Below are 16,491 nucleotides of genomic sequence, written 5' to 3' on the forward strand. Positions count from 1 at the left end.
GGGGAGGGGCAGAGACAGAGGGAGAGGCAGAATCCGAAGCAGTTCCAGGCTCTGAGCTGTCAGCACAGAGCCCGACGCGGGGCTCGAACCCACGAAGCGTGTGAGATCACGACCTGAGCTGAAGTCGGACCCTCAACCGAATGAGCCACCCAGGCTTTGATTCTTCTTGAAAGGTTGTTAGTGAAGATTCAGCACTCGGGAGGCCAACACGGGTCCGAAGGGCTCTGATAGTTCTCTTGTTCTCTACCCGAGGGGATGGATACTAAATAGCACAGAACATCAGCCGGGGATTTCAGTCCTCTGCTGGTGAGGTGGCTTTTCTCCCCGCAAAGCCAAAGAATGGCAGCCCCTGGGACCTGTTACCGGAGAGGCGGGCAAAGCGGGCTTTCCCTGCTGCACAGCGCATGACAAGCTCTGGTCCCAGGTCCACAGCTACACAGGCTCTGCATTCCGCGGCATCTGGGCTCCCTGTCTCGTGTGCTTGCTGTAGGGTTTAAATGAGATAGTACGTGCTGTTTGATTGGAAAGCTCCTTGGCAAACAAACACTCCAGAGCACTTGGGAAACGTTTGCCGTTTTTACCATCATCACTGCTGCTAACCCGGGGCCTGGCACACAGCGGATGCTCGGTATATGCTCATCGCTTCACTGCTGGGCTGTTAGGCCCGGGGCTCCGAGGACCCTGGGAGGCACGGTCAGCAGAGCAGGGGGAACAGGATGGGAGCCAGGCCACAAAGTGGGGGCTGGCTGGAGGTGGGGCTGAGTCTCACGCTGGGGCTGGGGTGGTGGTGGGGTGGTTCTACAGCCCCCAAGGACCCTGTGTTTTCTTCTCCCCCAGCTGGGTGGGTGTCTGGGAAGGTTTCGTCTGCCAGGGAAACTCGGTTGGGTCGCCGCTGGTCTGTTCCCCCGTCCCTGGTCCTCAAAGGTGCCCTTGGCTGCCCATCCGGGATCTGTGCTGAGCAGGTGCCACACGGGCAGAGCCTGGACATTTGGGGAAACACGGGGTTTTGACGTTTGTTTGAAATCCAGCCATGGCTCAGGGACCCCCATGGGTGGGGAATCTGTTGTCTGAGGGTCCCTTCTGCTCCTGCTCGCTGGGTTGCTAGGATGGCTCTTTGTCTCTCTGTTTCCTGTCTGCACGATGGGGGATTGGATTAGTTGCTTTTTGAGGGCCTCGATGGAGTTGTTCTGTGACAGAGGTTACCCTGACAGGAGTGAGGGTCTGGGCAATGAAGCAGACAAGGTGACAGGGTCCCCACTGCACGATCTCAGGTGCCAGGCAGGCGGCTTTGAGTTTGCTGTGCGAGGCAGCGGGAGCCATCGAAGACTCCCTGCCCTTGTGGAGCCAGCACTCAAGTCCTGGCCTGCCTTATTACCTAGAAATCCTCACCACCCTCTTGGGGCCTCTGTCCTCCCTCGAACTGTCCCAGAACCCCAGAGTCTTGCGCTCTCAGAGCTCCCCACTGCTTGTGGCCAATGGTGGAAACATCAGGCATTGGGCCAGGTAGCCTGGAGACCTTGACTCCCTCTGACAGTCTCCTTCCCCACGCTGCATGGTCTGGTTCCGCTTCAAGGAGGGCTGGTGCCTTTGATCCCTGAGCCAGTGGGGAGCATGTCACAACCGTGGGCACCAGTGCCAGCTCTGGCCTGACTTCTAAGCCTCCCGGGCTCCTGGAAAGAACCCAGACTCTGCCATCTGGGATTTCCCCGAGTGCCTCGGGGGCAGGGCTGAGACTGTCCACCTCTGAATGTCTGAAGCTGAGCCATCTAGAGGTGAAAGCCACTCCATCTGCCTCACCGAGCGACTCAGTACAGTGGGTAACAGCAGAAGCACCCCCACACAGGGGCTCTGGGCACCACCGAGTCAGGTCACTCGGGCTGCTTACTGGCCTGTTTCCCCATCTGCCCCCCACCCTGGTGAGCTGTGTTGAGAGTCAGGGCCATGTCCCTAGGGACTTGGCACACGGTAGTCATGGTTACTGCCAAGTTCGTTACCGCGGTACAAGCTAGACCACGGGGACGGGGAGCACTTCCGGAGAGGAGACTGAGCCACCACCTTGTGAATGGGGAAGGGTGCTTCAAGGGAAGTTTCGAGAAGAAGGGACAAATGGACGGGGCTGTGAAGGATGAGTAGGAGTTTGACCTGGTAGAGACAGTAGGAGGTGGATGCAAAGGGTATGCCTGGGGACAGCAAGAAGTTCAGTGCATGCCGAGGCCAATCGGAGAGAAAGGCAGAATTCACTGAGTTCACAGTGTAGGCAGCCTTGGATGTCAGGCTGAGGTCGATGACGGAGCCACGGAGGGTTTTGAATAGGGAAAGGCGTAATCAGAGCTGTGTTTCAGGCAGATTAACCCGGCAGTGGCAAAATGGCTTGGAGGCAAAGCAAAGCACTCTTGGGTTTTGTCTCTTTGGGCAAATCTCGTTCCCCTCCGCGGCTGTGCTTCCTCGTCTTGTCGGCGGGCCTGGCGATAGCGCTCAGAGAATTAAACGAGGTGACGCTCAAAGCGCTCTGATGGCGCTGGGCACACCGCGCTGGCCTGGTGATTTGCGTGGGGCAGATTGGAGGGGCAGAGGCCACAGCTGGAGGCTACCGGGGAGGCTGAGTCAGGGCCCAGGCGAGAGACAGTGGGCATGGTCTGAGGCCTCAGGGGAGGGGGGAGAAGTCCCAGGCCGGGACAGGCCCGGAGTCCCAGAGGAGATCAGTGGCTTTGGAGTCCAGCAGGCCTGGTGTGAGTCTCAGCTCTGGTACTTCCCAGAGGCAAGGCCCCTAGTTTCTCCGAGCCTCATTTTCCTCCTCTGGAAAATGGGCCTGCTGACCTCCGTCGCTCAGGGCCCTGATGAGGAAGAGGGGGGGGGGTGGGCTCCAGGCTTCCGGGAGATACCTGCTAAGTGCACTTTGAACTGGAAGCTGGCAGGGAGGGCAGAGGGAGCAGAGGAGGCAGCTGGAAGGAGAGAAAGCATGGCAGGAAAGGGGAAGAAAAAAACCAGGGGGATGAGGGATGTTCACTGGTAATTAGAACGCTTGAACTTCAAAAAAGTTAATTAATGATGAAGCTGCTGCTGGAGCAGGGCTCAGGCTAGAAGGGGGCCCTAGCAGTGACTGCAATTAATTACAGGCTGTGGCGGGAGAGTGGCAGCGGGGTGGGGGGTGGGGGAGGAAGGAGCAGGGCTGGGCGAGGAGGGTCTGAAGGGGAGGTGGGAAGGCAGGCGGCATCCCAGGGTGAGCGAGACCCGGGGATGAGAGGGAGGCCGTTGCCAGGGAAACCAGGTCGTCTCTCATCAGGCAAGAGGTGTTCGCCCCCGCTGGGTGGGGTCTGGCCAGTGTGGCTACATCCAGCTTAGAGCAAGGGGCCAGGGTTATCGTTCGGAGACGCTCCAGAATCGCTGGATGTCAGAGCTGGCAGGGCCCACAGAGATTTAACTTATTCGTGCAACGGAGCTCCACCTAGATGCCCGTCACTGTTAGAGGTATGACTGCAAGACCCCTGTCCCCTTGGAATGGAGGTTCCAGCTGTGAATGAAGACAGCAAGCATGCCCACAAAACGACTTTGGGGGCCCTGCCCAAAGCTGGTGGCTGCAGAGTTTCTGCCCCCGGCCTGCCCGTGAAGGCTGAGCTCCACCCTCCTCGGTGCAGAGGCTGGGGAGGACCAACGCTCGATATTCCAGAAACTGGTGATGAGTTCTAACCCCGCCCCTGGAAGAGGAGAGGACAGGGGTGTCCGGCCCATCTCAGCCACACTGGACAGGCCCTTTGGCCCCTCCAGTTCCAGGGCTAGTGGTAGACGTGGAGGAACCATAGGTCAGGGGAGGGGAGAGGTGGTCACAGGAGGGAGGCAATGACAGTCAGAGAGAGGTGGTTAGAGGTGGAGAGGCAGGGATAATCCAGAGATGGCCTGCCAGCTGGGCCCTTGTGGACTTCTCCTTTCCTGGTCCTGAGGGGGACGCTCAGGCTGGGGCAAGGAAGTCGGGGAGGGGTCTCTCAAGCAGTAGGGTTGGTAGGGGTTGAGTTCTTTGATGGGTCTGGCACCAGCAGCCGTGTCTGTTGTGAGGTATGCAGACTGGTCTTTGGTCTCCGAGGTCTTTAAAAAAGTGGGCATTGACCCACTCAGAGGAGGCATCTGGAGGGGGAATGGGGTGTATGCCAGCGTTTGTGGTGGGTGGGGGTATTAAGTTCCAGGGTGCATTCAGCCTTCCCGTGGCTACAGTCTTGCCGACCGTTTTTTCCTTGACTCGGTGTGTACATGGTTTGAATGTGTCAGCATGCTGGTGATCCTGCTGAACTGCGTGACACTTGGCATGTACCAGCCCTGCGACGACATGGACTGCCTGTCGGACCGCTGCAAGATCCTGCAGGTGAGGCCGGCCAGCCCAGCCTGGCTTGCTCTGCCCCGCCCCCCACGCGGCCCCGCCCCCGCCAGCCATGCCCCGCCCACGCACCCCGCCCCTTTCCTGCCATGCCCCGCCCACCCGCCATACCCCACCCTGTCTGTCATGCTCAGTGGCCTGCCCTCGCTTAACTGGCTGTTTTCTTCATCACTCCCAACTGGTCTTACCCGTGCCCCTTGATCCTCTTTCCCCTCCGTCCCCTCTGTCCCCTACTCTACACTTTGGAGCCTCTGCCCTAGTCTAGGCTCCCATCTTCCCCCATCTAGGTGCCTCCCCAAGCCTTCTCCTGCTCTTCCCCACCCCAGACTGACCATACTGTCCCATGCCAGTAGAGCACAAGTGACCCTGACACATTGCTCCCCAGTGCTCTTGGGATAAAGGCCAAGTTCCATAACTCTCTCTCAGTGGCCATCAGGAGCCGGCCTCCAGTGGCTCCCCTGTTTTCATCTCCGAGGTCCCAGGTGGGGGCCTTATCTTTGGTACCTGCCATGACTCTATTCGGAACTTGTCTACCTGTAGTGCAGGGTGTTAGGGTTATACCCATTTTACAGATGGGTCTGACCATCTGTCGTCATTTGTAATCATCATCCCATGGCCTCTCCCTGGGAAAGCCAGATTCCTCCTGGGAGGAATTCCTCCTGTGTTTCCACAGGACTCAGCAGTTCCGGAGAAGCCCAGGGTCTCAGCATGCCTTGGGGCACCTGTTAAGAATCCAGACCTGGCCCATCCCAAATCTGCAGCATCAGAATCTCTGGGGTGGATCTTGGGTCTGAGTGGGTGACAAGCTCCTCGTGCAGCCTCAGGCCCCTGGGTGGGGTTACGAGGGGTTACAAGGGATGAGCCTCAGGCTAACTTCCCAACCAGGTGGTGAGTTCACTAAGGACCCCCTTCTATGTCGGTGACTCCCAGCCTACGTCCCCGCGCACAGTGAGTGGGCTCATTTGTTGAAGTGAATTGACTACAGCCCTCGTTGATCCTGGAAAGAGGAATTCTACCCAGACCGTGTCCTCAGGAAATATATACTCACCTGAGCCCATGCTGAGGGACACATTTGGGGGCTCCTTCCTGAACAGAGGAAGGAGCGCTGAAACCTTCCTGGAGGAAGGTGTCGAGTCTGTTTTGAGAAACCTCCTTCCCTGTGGGCTTTGGAGTCAGATAGATCTGAATGTCAGTTCTGGTTCTGCCACTTACCTTCCGCGTGACCTGGGGCAAGTCGCTGAACCTCCCTGAGTCGGTTTCCTCATCTGTAAAATGGGGCTCTCTGTGGGGTTGCTGTGAGAATTAGAAACGAGAATGAAAGTCAGCTGTCTAGCCCGGTGGTTGGCAGTTATTATTAGGGGGAGCCCTTTGCCCTGCCCTCCTCTGGGTCCCTTGTCAGTGTGCCTGACTTTAGGGAAAAAAGAGTGGGCTGTGTGACCTTGGGCAAGTTTATTCCCCTCTCTGGGCCTTTGTGGCCTCATGTGTGAAATGACCCCATTGGGCCAGGACCTCTGAGGTTCTCTTCCTGCCCAAGAGGAGACGGGTGCAGGTCGTTCCAGGTCTCTCGTGTCCGTGCCTGGGTCCCCGCCTCATACTGTGGCTCCGACCCTGTGGTCCTGCTCCACAGCCTCATCCTGTCCCTTGCTTCTTGCCTTCCTCCTGCCCCTGCAGGTCTTTGATGACTTCATCTTCGTGTTCTTTGCCATGGAGATGGTGCTGAAAATGGTGGCCCTGGGCATTTTTGGCAAGAAGTGCTACCTTGGGGACACATGGAACCGACTGGATTTCTTCATTGTCATGGCAGGGTAGGTAGCGTACCTCCAACAGCTCTTCGCCTCCGGTGCACACCAGACATAACTGAAATATTCTGTGGGGCTTCTTGGTGACAGTAATGATGCCGCATTGTGTAGGGCCTTCCAGGACCCCTGGGGTGGGAGGAATGATGGCCCTTTGCCGAATGGCCTGGACAGACAGACACTCCTTCCTCCCCTCTCTGGTAAGTTGTACGTCCTCGGCATCGTCAGCTGGTACTGGGTCTGTTTTAACGCTAACTGTATGACCTTGGGAAGGCTACTTAACCTCTCTAAGCCTCAGTTTCCTCATCTGTGAAGGAGAGACAATAATTACAGCGACCGCAAAATGAGCGCCCGATCGGTGTTAGCTATTATTTTTCTTACCCGAGATCGCTCAGCAACTCAGAGACAGAGCACAGACTCGGGAAACATGTGACTCCAAACCATGGTTGCTTCTGTCAGGACACAGGCCGTGGTCAGAGAGAAGCCAGGTTACAACTTAGCCCACTTGGAGCATCTTGGACTCCGCTTTGGGCCTTGCTCCTGCTTTCTTGGGTCACACCGGGCTGGTGGCTATTCGTGCATTCACCCAGCGGCCAGGGGTTGGATGAGCTCCTACTAAGTGCCAGCACCATCCTAGGTATGGGGTATGAAGGACAGCAAACACAGAATAGGCCTTGTCCTTCCCAACGACTGTCTGGGGAGAGGCATCTAACAGCCGTGCACTTGTCACACGCACCGGGATAAGGCCCCTGGGAAGAGCGTTGGGGTTTTCTGAGAGCACCTCTGAGCCGTGTTGGGGGCTTGGGGGCTTCAGGACTTTCCTGAGGAGCCGACACACAAGAGCTGAAGGACAAACAGGTGTTAACCGTGACCAGTAATGGGTCATAGAGCACAACTGAGAAGCGGGAGAGACAGGAGGAGGAGAGAAGGCTGGAGGCCTGTGCGTGCGTGTCAGTGTAGGTGACGGTGCGTGTATTCGTGTATGTGTGTGTGTCAGCGTGCATGCCTGCGTGCGGCTGTGTGAGATGCCATTGAGAAAGGGCAGGGAGGGAGGGCAGGCCCATGGCCGAGATGGGAAGTCAGTGCCACCAAGAATATGCTAGGTGCCACAGGGATGGTCTGAGATGAAATGATTTGCCCACTAGTGTTTTAAAAAATGTTACGCATAGTCTAAACACCCTTCCCTGAGAACAGAATTCAAATGTCACAGCCACCCTGTCACTTATTTAGGCCTTGCTGGAAGCTCTGTGGGGTTCATATGGATTCTCGTGGACCATGCCACCCCTCTGTCAAGAACTTCATTCTCCTCATTTTGGTCTGGCTGGAGGGCCAAAATGCTTAAGGAGGTTTTTTTCTGAAAGACAAGGTGTTTGGACAGCGTCATTTTTCAGTCTTGCCTGTCCAAACAGGTTCCTTTGATCTTCCTGCGTGAAGGACAGTTTTTGTCTGTTCTGGAGTCCTAATTTCTCTCCCCAGAGCCCTGCATGTGGTCCACTCAAATCCACAAGCTAGTATTGCAGGTGAGTCTAGTTCAAGTCTGTTTCTTTTTCCCGGCTTTCCCCTGCCGGAAGCTTATAGGGTATTCTCCTTACCTTCAGAATTCGGACGGTCCACTAGGGCAAGTCTAGGTGTAGGATTGTTCCCTGCAGGGCCTTCTAGAACTGGTATTTTCCTTCCAGTTAGAAAAAAATTTCTTTTAGGGGTGCCTGAGTGGTCAGTGGGTTGAGGGTCTGACTTCGGCTCAGGTCATGATCTCACGGTTCATGAGTTCCAGCCCTGCATCGGGCTCTGTGCTGACAGCTCGGAGCCTGGAGCCTGCTTCAGATTCTGTGTCTCCTTCTCTCTCTGCCCCTCCCCTGCACTCTGTCTCTTTCTCTCTGTCTCAAAAATAAATACACATTAAAAAAATTAAAAAAAAAAAAAAAGAAAAGGGGCTCCTGGGTGGCTCAGTCGGTTGAGCATCCGATTTTGGCTCCAGTCATGATCTCGCAGTCTGTGAGTTCGAGCCCCACGTCGGGCTCTGTGCTGATGGCTCAGAGCCTGGAGCCTGCTTTGATTCTGTGTCTCCCTCTCTCTCTGACCCTCCCCCGTTAATGTTCTGTCTCTCTCTGTCTCAAAAATAAATAAACAGTAAAAAAAAATTAAAAAAAAAAAGAAAAAAATTTCTTTTATTGTTTCTTTGGTTATTGCCCATACTTCTCTGCAGCCTCCTGGATTTCCCATTAACTGGATATTTCCCCACTCTATCTTCTCTGCATTCTCTCCCTTTTCTCTCGAAGATTTCCTCTGTACTAGAAGAGAATTCCTTGACTTGTCTTCCGAATCACTAACGGTGTCCTTTCCTCCAGTTACTGCCCCGTCTGGAATTGTTCCTTTCCTCTGCATCTTGTTAATTCCCAAGATCGTTTCTCATTTTGGATTTCTCATTTTTCAGAGCAGCTTAGACCTGTTCTTGTTTTATGGATGCCATAGTCACTCGACTCTCCTTATGGATATTAATTAGGCTTCTTAACAGTCCTTTCCTGATCGTGAAGTCAAAGTGTAATTTCCAAAGAGTTAAACAAAAAATGACTTGCACACAAATCTTAAAAGGCACACGATTTACTCACCTCATTAATGAGGAACCAGTAGGATGGTAATCGGCAGAATTAGGAAAATAGGCATTGGAGAGAGAATGTGGGGATAAGAGAATTAGGTCGGAAGCAAAGCTGGTTAACAGGCTACAGGGTCATAAAGCCATAACTTTGGGGGTTATCCTTTCTAATGCACAGAAATCACTTACGAAAATCTGCAGGTTAACATGTAATTTCACAACAGCAAGACCTTTAGTTAACAGTAAATAGTGACTCAAACAAAGGTATCTTCCCCTGGATCATGAAATAATCCTTAGATGGGTCTGTTAAGTAACGCTCCAAAATGACATTGTGAGAAATATTGCCCTCCTGCTGCCTTATTTCCAAGTTTTAGGACAATTTTTCTTTCCTTTAAAAAAATTTTTTTTTCAATGTTTATTTATTTTTGAGAGACAGAGCGTGAGCGGGAGAGGGGCAGAGAGAGGGGGAGACACAGAATCCGAAGCAGGCTCCAGGCTCCGAGCGGTCAGCACAGAGCCCGATGCGGGGCTCGAACTCACGAACCGTGAGATCATGACCTGAGCCGAAGTCGGACGCTTAACCGATGGAGCCACCCAGGCGCCCCGAGGACAGTTTTTCTTGACTCGTGTTTCGGGGAAGTCCTTTGTTTTGCTGGTTCCGTTCACTGCCTCCTATGAGCACCCCCACCCTGCCCTTTTGACTCGAAGAGTCTCTGTTGCCTACCGCTTCCCCCGTCTGCTCATATTTATAAATTAAGACAATGAAGGTCGAGCACAGTGAGGAGCGCCAAGGTCTGTTTGGTATCTTCTCGTGGTCCTTGGGTGAGGTTCACAGGCCAGCCCCCTCCTGGGGGCAAGGGAGAGTGGTGCGCATGTGCAGTCCCATAGGGCCCCGTGCCTGGTTTCATGCTCTGTTCTCACCGTTCTGAAATTCTCAACAAGTTCCGAATGAGGCCCTGCATTTACATTTAGCACTGGGACCCACAAATTATGTGGCTGGTCCTGGCTCGGGGGCAGGTTCAATGGGAGACTTCTTTGCTAGGGTCATGAACACATTCAGGTGACTCAGACCTGTCTTATTCTCGAGGTCCTCCTTGTCCTTTGTGCCTAGGGATGGTGTGGGTGCAGAGGGCAGGATGGGAAGCCACGACCTGAGGCTCCAGAGCCCAGCCCCCCAGCCCCAGCCCCAGCCCAGCCTGGGGCTATAAATGTTCTGTTTCCCAAGTAACAAGCCTGACATCCCAAAGACGTTTTCTTCCTTCCTGCTCCTCCCCTTCCCCAAATTACTGCCTCCTTTTTCAAGCTGTGGAGGAGACAGAATCTCCACACTGGAAGGTTCCTTAGAGGTCAGAGCCTTCATCTCCATATCCAATCAGCCTCTGCTTGCATGCTGCCGCCGTGGGGAACTTACATGGCAGCCGATCCCAGATAGCGATCTAGCACGCCTGATGTGCTAGAAAATTCTTTCTTTCACTGAACTCAGTTTGTCTTCCTGTAGCTCCCATCTGATGAGAACATTCATTCACTTATTCCTTTATAGAAATTAGCATTTATTGAGCACCTACTATATGCCAGGCCTTGTGCTGGGCAGTGGGGGCCACGAGATGAACGAGATATGCCATTGTGATCTTATGGTTTAGAAAACAGATATAAACCCAAGAATGCAATATAAATCCTAAATTGGGATCGATGCTGCTGCAAAGAAGTGTAGAGAACCATAGGGTCATGGACCAGGGACCTGATTTATGTAGGGATCAGCGTATGCCTTCCTGAAGAAGAGAGGGCTGGGCAGTGAGTAAGAGCTGAACAGGCAGAGGACGGGGGAAGGGTATCTTGGGTAGAGGGAACAGCATGCAGAGGGCCTCGGGCTGTTGGAGAAGGGGCGTGAGGGGGGATGTTGGAGCCTAGGGCTCCTGGGGAGGAGGTGAGTGCTGGAAGATGAGGGCAGAGAGGGGGGCAGGGGCCCGATCGCACAGGGGTCCCAGAGCCTGCGGGCAGGGGCATCTCTGTCATGACAGACATGACAGTCCTGCAGAATTTGGAAGGCAGCTCCTTTCCCCCTCGAGTCTCACTTTCCTTCATGTGAAATGTGCCCAACACCTGCCACCATTTGTCAAAGAACAGATGAGGCAGCTTCACCTGCTGGCATGACATCAGGCTGTTGTGGTGCCCGGGGGTGGGGGTGGGGGAGCAGGTCCCCAACCTCCCAGTGATGACTCATGGGGCGGAGAGAATGGGCTGCCCTTGTCCCAGTGCCACGTGGTGACCCGTTGAGCGGCTGTGCTCCCTGCCACCCCCTGGTTGCGTTCACTTTCCGAGCCAGGTCTCTCTCACCCGGGAACTAAAAACAGGTTTTGGTTTTTGTTTTTTAAGTTTGTTTATTTATTTATTTTGAGAGAGAGAGCACGCGTGCGCGTGCACAAGAGCAGGGGAGGGGCACAGAGAAAGAGAGAGAACCCCAAGCAGGCTCTGCACCATTGGTGCAGAGCCGGATGCAGGGCTCGTTACCCCCACTGCGAGATCATGACCTGAGCCGAAGTCAAGAGTCGGACGCTCAACCAACTGAACCACCCGGGCACCCCACAGTTGACCTTTTTTTAACCCAAGTACCAAACTTTGCATTTATTGCTATTACTTTTATCTTGCAATGATCTCTTGGAGTCCTGATTCGGTTGCTCCTTATATTTACTTCCTGTGCTAGGTCAGCCCTGGGCAGCGGGTCCTGTGGCACCTCGCTGGAGACTCTTTCAGTGTGCGAAACCTGCAGTAATCATTGGATAAAGTTTAACCCTCCTCACCGTCTTATTTAAACTACGCTCTTCTGCTTCTGTCCATTAGGAGGTCATGAAATATTCAATGGCGTTTTGTTGAACTTGAGAGATTGTCTATCTCCCTTGGTGTCTCGTGCTGGTAATTTTACCTCCTCCCCTGACATGAATGGCCACTGCCAGCTGCGGGGAAGGGCCTGAGCACTTCTGTTAAAGGCTTCCCCGAGAATTCTGATGATGATTCTCTTAGGTGAAGCAGGGCCAGAGGACTGGGCCACAGCGACCTCTCTGAGGCTGAGCCAGAGCCTTGCCAAGGGCATGGCTGGGTGGCTGATGTGGGCCCCGCCTTGCATGAGTGCAGGGAACAGGAGCCGCCTGGAGCCTGAAAGCCCTTGAAAGCTTCTAACTATGACGGCCTCTCTCCCAGAGAGAGCCTCGGTGTGGAAAATGGAGCCGCTAAGGGATGAGGAGGAACGCACCAGGAAGGGGCGACCTCCCCACTCCTCAGACACGTGCACAGCCTCGCGCCCCTTCTCGGTGTTCCTCAAAATTCAAGGGGCAACAGGATCTCTGGGAGTACATGGTAAAATGCAGATTCCTGCGGGACGCCTGGGTGGCTCAGTCGCTTAAGCCTCCAGCTTCAGCTCCGGTCATGATCTCGCGGTCCATGAGTTCGAGCCCCGTGTCGGGTTCTGTGCTGACAGCTCAGAGCCTGGAGCCCGCTTCGGATTCTGTGCCTCCCTCTCTCTCTGCCCCTCCCCCGCTCACGCTCTGTCTTTCTCTCTCTAAAATATATAAACATTTAAAAAATTCAGATTCCTGGGCCTCACCCTGGGGATCCAGACCCAGGAATATGGGGGGCCTAGGAATTTGCATTTTAGCTAAATGTCCAGGTGGCCCTGAGGCAGGTGCTCTCGTTATGTGACCCTCAAGATGCCCTTGATTGGACGCCCTCCAGGGGGTGAGGACGGTTCCCAGTTCTGGGAGCCATAGGAAGGGGAAGAAGCACGAGAGGGCCAGGATCTGAAATAATTCTCATGACAAGTAGACATACTTCATGAACAAGACCATGAGGACTCCCCCTCAGAATTTCTGTCATCAGTAAAAATACCAACACAAATAGCAATAATGTCAGTCATTCAGCACCTCAGTCAGGGAGTGAGGAGAGGCTGGCTCGGAGTCTATCATAGCCTGGGAGCCTCTTCTCTTGAGTGAGTGAGCGCAGCACGGGGAACAGCTTCCCCACCCTGACTTTTACGGGCTCTTGGGAAACAAAACGTCAATAAGAATTGTTCCTCAACCCCGGACTAGAGCTTTCTAAAAAGAGCAGGCAGGCGCGTCCCCTCTGCAGTTGCTTGCTGAGAGTTCCTTTTGTCCAAAGTGCCTGTCGGTGGTTCTGTAGAAAGCAAAGGGAATGGAATCCTTCTAGACTTCATCCAGGGGTGTGAGAAAAAATAAAAGCATCTGCTGTTTGCTGAGTACTCACTGGGGGCCCAAGCTGTGCATGATCTGGCTTACTCTTTACACTAGCTCTCTGAGCAGCAGGCTGTGGTCAGTTCCATTTTGCAGATAAGGCACGGTAACAGGGAGTGACCTCCTCAAGGTCGCAAGCTGGTAAGGGGAAGAGCCAGGAGGTGAACCCAGGGAGCTTGGCTCCACGGGCTGAGATTGAGTCCTGGTTCCGCGTGGCTTGCCGGGATGCATTTGACTGCACGTAGCAGAAAAGTCGACCAGCCGTGGCTTGAGCAAGTCCTGGGGTGTTTTTTCCAACGTGACACGAAGTTCTGAGGTCGGTGGGTGCTGATGGCGGCTCTGTGACATGGGGGCTGACGTCCATGATTTTCCGGGCCTTTCTTTCATGGGCGCAAGGCAGCTGCTGAGGCTGTGAACCTCGTGTCTGCGCTGAAGGAGGGAAGGATGAAGGGAGACAAGACTATGTCGGCCACGCCTGTCCACTTGGATCAGGAAGATAACATTTTCTTCCCTAGATCTTTCCCCCGTGCCGGCATACTTGATCAGAACTGGGTCTGGTGGCCATCCTTCGCTGCGGGGGAAGCTAGGAAAATAGAAAACATCCACGAATTTGGCTCAGGCAACCAAGAATTGTTCCCTGGGGCCGGGCAGGATTGGAAGAAGAGAGAAAGCACATTATGTGGGCAACTTTCAGAGCGTACCACATTCCTCCACTAGGGCCTGAGTTTCTTTGTTTGCTCTTGGCTCTAAAGTCAAATACCAACCCATGCAAGCTGTGCAGAGGCCTGTCCCCGCTAGCAGATCGGGCTGTGGTTATGGGTGTCAGAATGTCATCATTGTGGCTGTTTCCAGAAGCCTTTGGAGCTGGCCTCCCTCCTCCATGACTCTGTGTGCATTATCTGTGAGTCAGGGAAGCACTCCATGTGTCGGCAGGGCCAGGGCACATCTTTACATCCTGATTTATCCTGGGCTCTACAGGTCTGTCTGCTCCCAGCACTGGGTGCTCTGAGGGCAAGGCTGAGGCTGACTCATCATCGCGGAGTCCCCAGAGCTTGGCTCTGGGCCAGCGTGGAGGGGGAGTCTCCATGACATGTTTGTTTGGAATCTGTCGTGCCCAGGCACCGTGGAGCTGGGGGCGAGGGTATCCGGGGCCACTTTTGTGAAGCTGAACTGGCGTCGGGTGGGCGTGGATCTGAGAAGATTCCAGTGGGAACCTCGGGGTGGATGGTTTTCTTATTTGCTTGTGGAGTAGAGTGGATGAGAGCCATGATAACCACGCAGGTTCGTTTCCATGGAAACAGGATGCTACATGCTATGAGGGGTGAGGGGTAGAGAGATTCTCTGGCTACAGGCTGACAAGCCAGACGCCAGTCAGTCATGAATCAGGAAGGGTTCTGTCAGTTATATGGGGCAGGAACCTGCCGATCCTGGTTTAAGGGAGTTTATCATTTCCTTTACTCAAAGCCCAGGGGTCTCTGGCTTCAGGGCCCATTTGATCCAGAATCCTGGAAGATGTCACTAGACAGTGTGTCCTCCCATCCTACAGCTCTGCTCGTTATTCTGTGCCGACATATATCCCGGCAGCCTTCCTCCCGGGTTGCGGGTGGCAGAGGTCAGCCCAGGGCTCACAGCCTACTCTCTTGGGAGTCACTGGAAAGACCCCTGCCCTTTCACAGCCACTCCCCAACGAGTGCGGAACGTAGCTTCCTTGGCTTGGATTGGCTGGCGTGGGTCATGTGCTCATCCCTGAACCAATCACTGTGGCCCGATTGGCCAGTGCTCTGATTGGCCAGACCTAGGTCTGGGCGTACCCCTGGCGTGAATGCGAGTGCAGGGTCTTCCGTGGCGTGGCCTGTGGCCTGAGGTTGGAGAGGTTAGATGTGCAAAATGCGGGGCCTGTTACCGTAAGAGCAGAGGAGAGCAGAGAAGGGAGAAGGGTAGGAGCAGAAATCGGCACTGGTCACTAATTTTCCAGAACGAATATTTACTGACGGTGCTGTGCTCTCTTACATCCTCACAGTCCCGAGGAATTGATGATGGTGGTTAGGGGCGTGGTGGTGGTGGTGAGCCCCCTGTTGCAGATATGGGCGTGGAGGTTCAGAGAGATCAGCAGCCTGTCCCACGTCACACAGCTTACATGGGCCAGATGCTACATGCTATGTAGCTCACCTATGTGCTCACCTACGGCCGGCCCCAGAACCCATGCTGACTCACCGCATGAGGGGCTTTACCTTTTCAGAGGCCAGAATATTCCAGTTGGTCCGCCCCTGGGGACCTGGACAACCTCACCAGCCCTCAGAGGGCCACCGGGTGAGTCCTCTGAGAGGGACATGTACCCCCCAAACTCTGGTAGAGCCCAGTGTCTCTTCCCAGAAGCCGTGTCCACCTGTCACGGTGCCCAGACCGGTGTAGCTGTGCTAAATTTCACGAAGCAGACGTCATGAGGCGTATTTGGGACCTATACTTAAACGTGATGTGTTATTGTTTATCTGAAGTTCAAATCAACTGAGAATCCTGTGTTTATCTGACACCTCCACCCAGAGATAAAGTCACTGGAGTGTTGCCACCTGAGTGGAGCCTTGTCAACCGAAGACCTGGGATCTCCTGCTGCTGCAGTCCCCAGAGTTGCCCTGAATCCCACCCTCCTGGGGTGTCTCTGCAGCCTTTCCTCTGACTTTGTGGCCCCAGATCTTGCCTTTGTTCTGAACTCGGCCCGAGTTGGTGTCAGAGCATCGGTTTCTTTAACAGTCAAATGGGCTTAATAACCCCTGCCCTTCTGGTTCCATAGGATGTGTGTGAGGATTTATGGGTGACGGTGACCCATAAATCAGAAAGTGCTGGTCAAGGTCAGGGGCTAATGTTATCGCTCCTCAATTCCCTCTTTCCGGTATCTCCTCCCTCCCTGCCTCCGCCGAACACCTACTGTGTGCTAGGTGGTGGGGTTGTGGCGTAGGCTGGCCATCGAGTTACCCACTAGTACAAGCCTGAATCATCACAGAGCTGCCTCCTGACAGATGAGCTGCCATTTCCAGCATCTCAGTTTCCTTCCCATTAGCTACATCCTAAATTACATTTTAAGAAAGCCCCCGTGGGTCCCTTGCGAAGATTGAGGAAACACCCTATTTTTATCAGCGGCACACAGAAACCATCTTCTGGGAGGGGTTATTTCCTGGAAAGACGTTACGTCTCAGTCATTTTATGTTGCTTCTTGTCAGCTCCAAGCCTTTTTTTTTTTTTTTTTTTTCTGATCTTGTCCCTCAAGTTATTCGTTTGACAAGCTGGTATAGAGAGCCTGCCTCTAAGCTGGGCCCCAGGCTGGACACTGGGGACGCAGCTGGGACTCCGATCCAGCCCCTGCCCCCAGGAACAGGGACACGTCAGAGCACACCTCAGAGCCAGAGGTGCCCTGACCGAGGCACGGTGGGACACAAGGCGGGCGAGCCCAATTCTGCCCAGGGGTGGGATCTGGAAGGCACGGGAAGGTGCACCAGGTAG

At 54.3% G+C, this 16,491-nt stretch overlaps 1 protein-coding gene across 1 annotated transcript in view; it reads left to right on the plus strand.

The window, feature by feature from the left end:
• Window positions 1-16,491, plus strand: part of CACNA1I (calcium voltage-gated channel subunit alpha1 I) — a 105,202-nt gene that overhangs the window by 16,134 nt on the left and 72,577 nt on the right. Inside the window, exons 2-3 of the mRNA XM_049626402.1 lie at window positions 4,243-4,354; window positions 6,038-6,171. Of these exons, the coding sequence (XP_049482359.1) occupies window positions 4,243-4,354; window positions 6,038-6,171 (246 nt within the window). The remainder of the gene's footprint in view (window positions 1-4,242; window positions 4,355-6,037; window positions 6,172-16,491) is intronic.

This window comes from Panthera uncia, chromosome B4 (genome assembly GCF_023721935.1).
Source record: "Panthera uncia isolate 11264 chromosome B4, Puncia_PCG_1.0, whole genome shotgun sequence".
Lineage (NCBI taxonomy): Eukaryota > Metazoa > Chordata > Mammalia > Carnivora > Felidae > Panthera > Panthera uncia.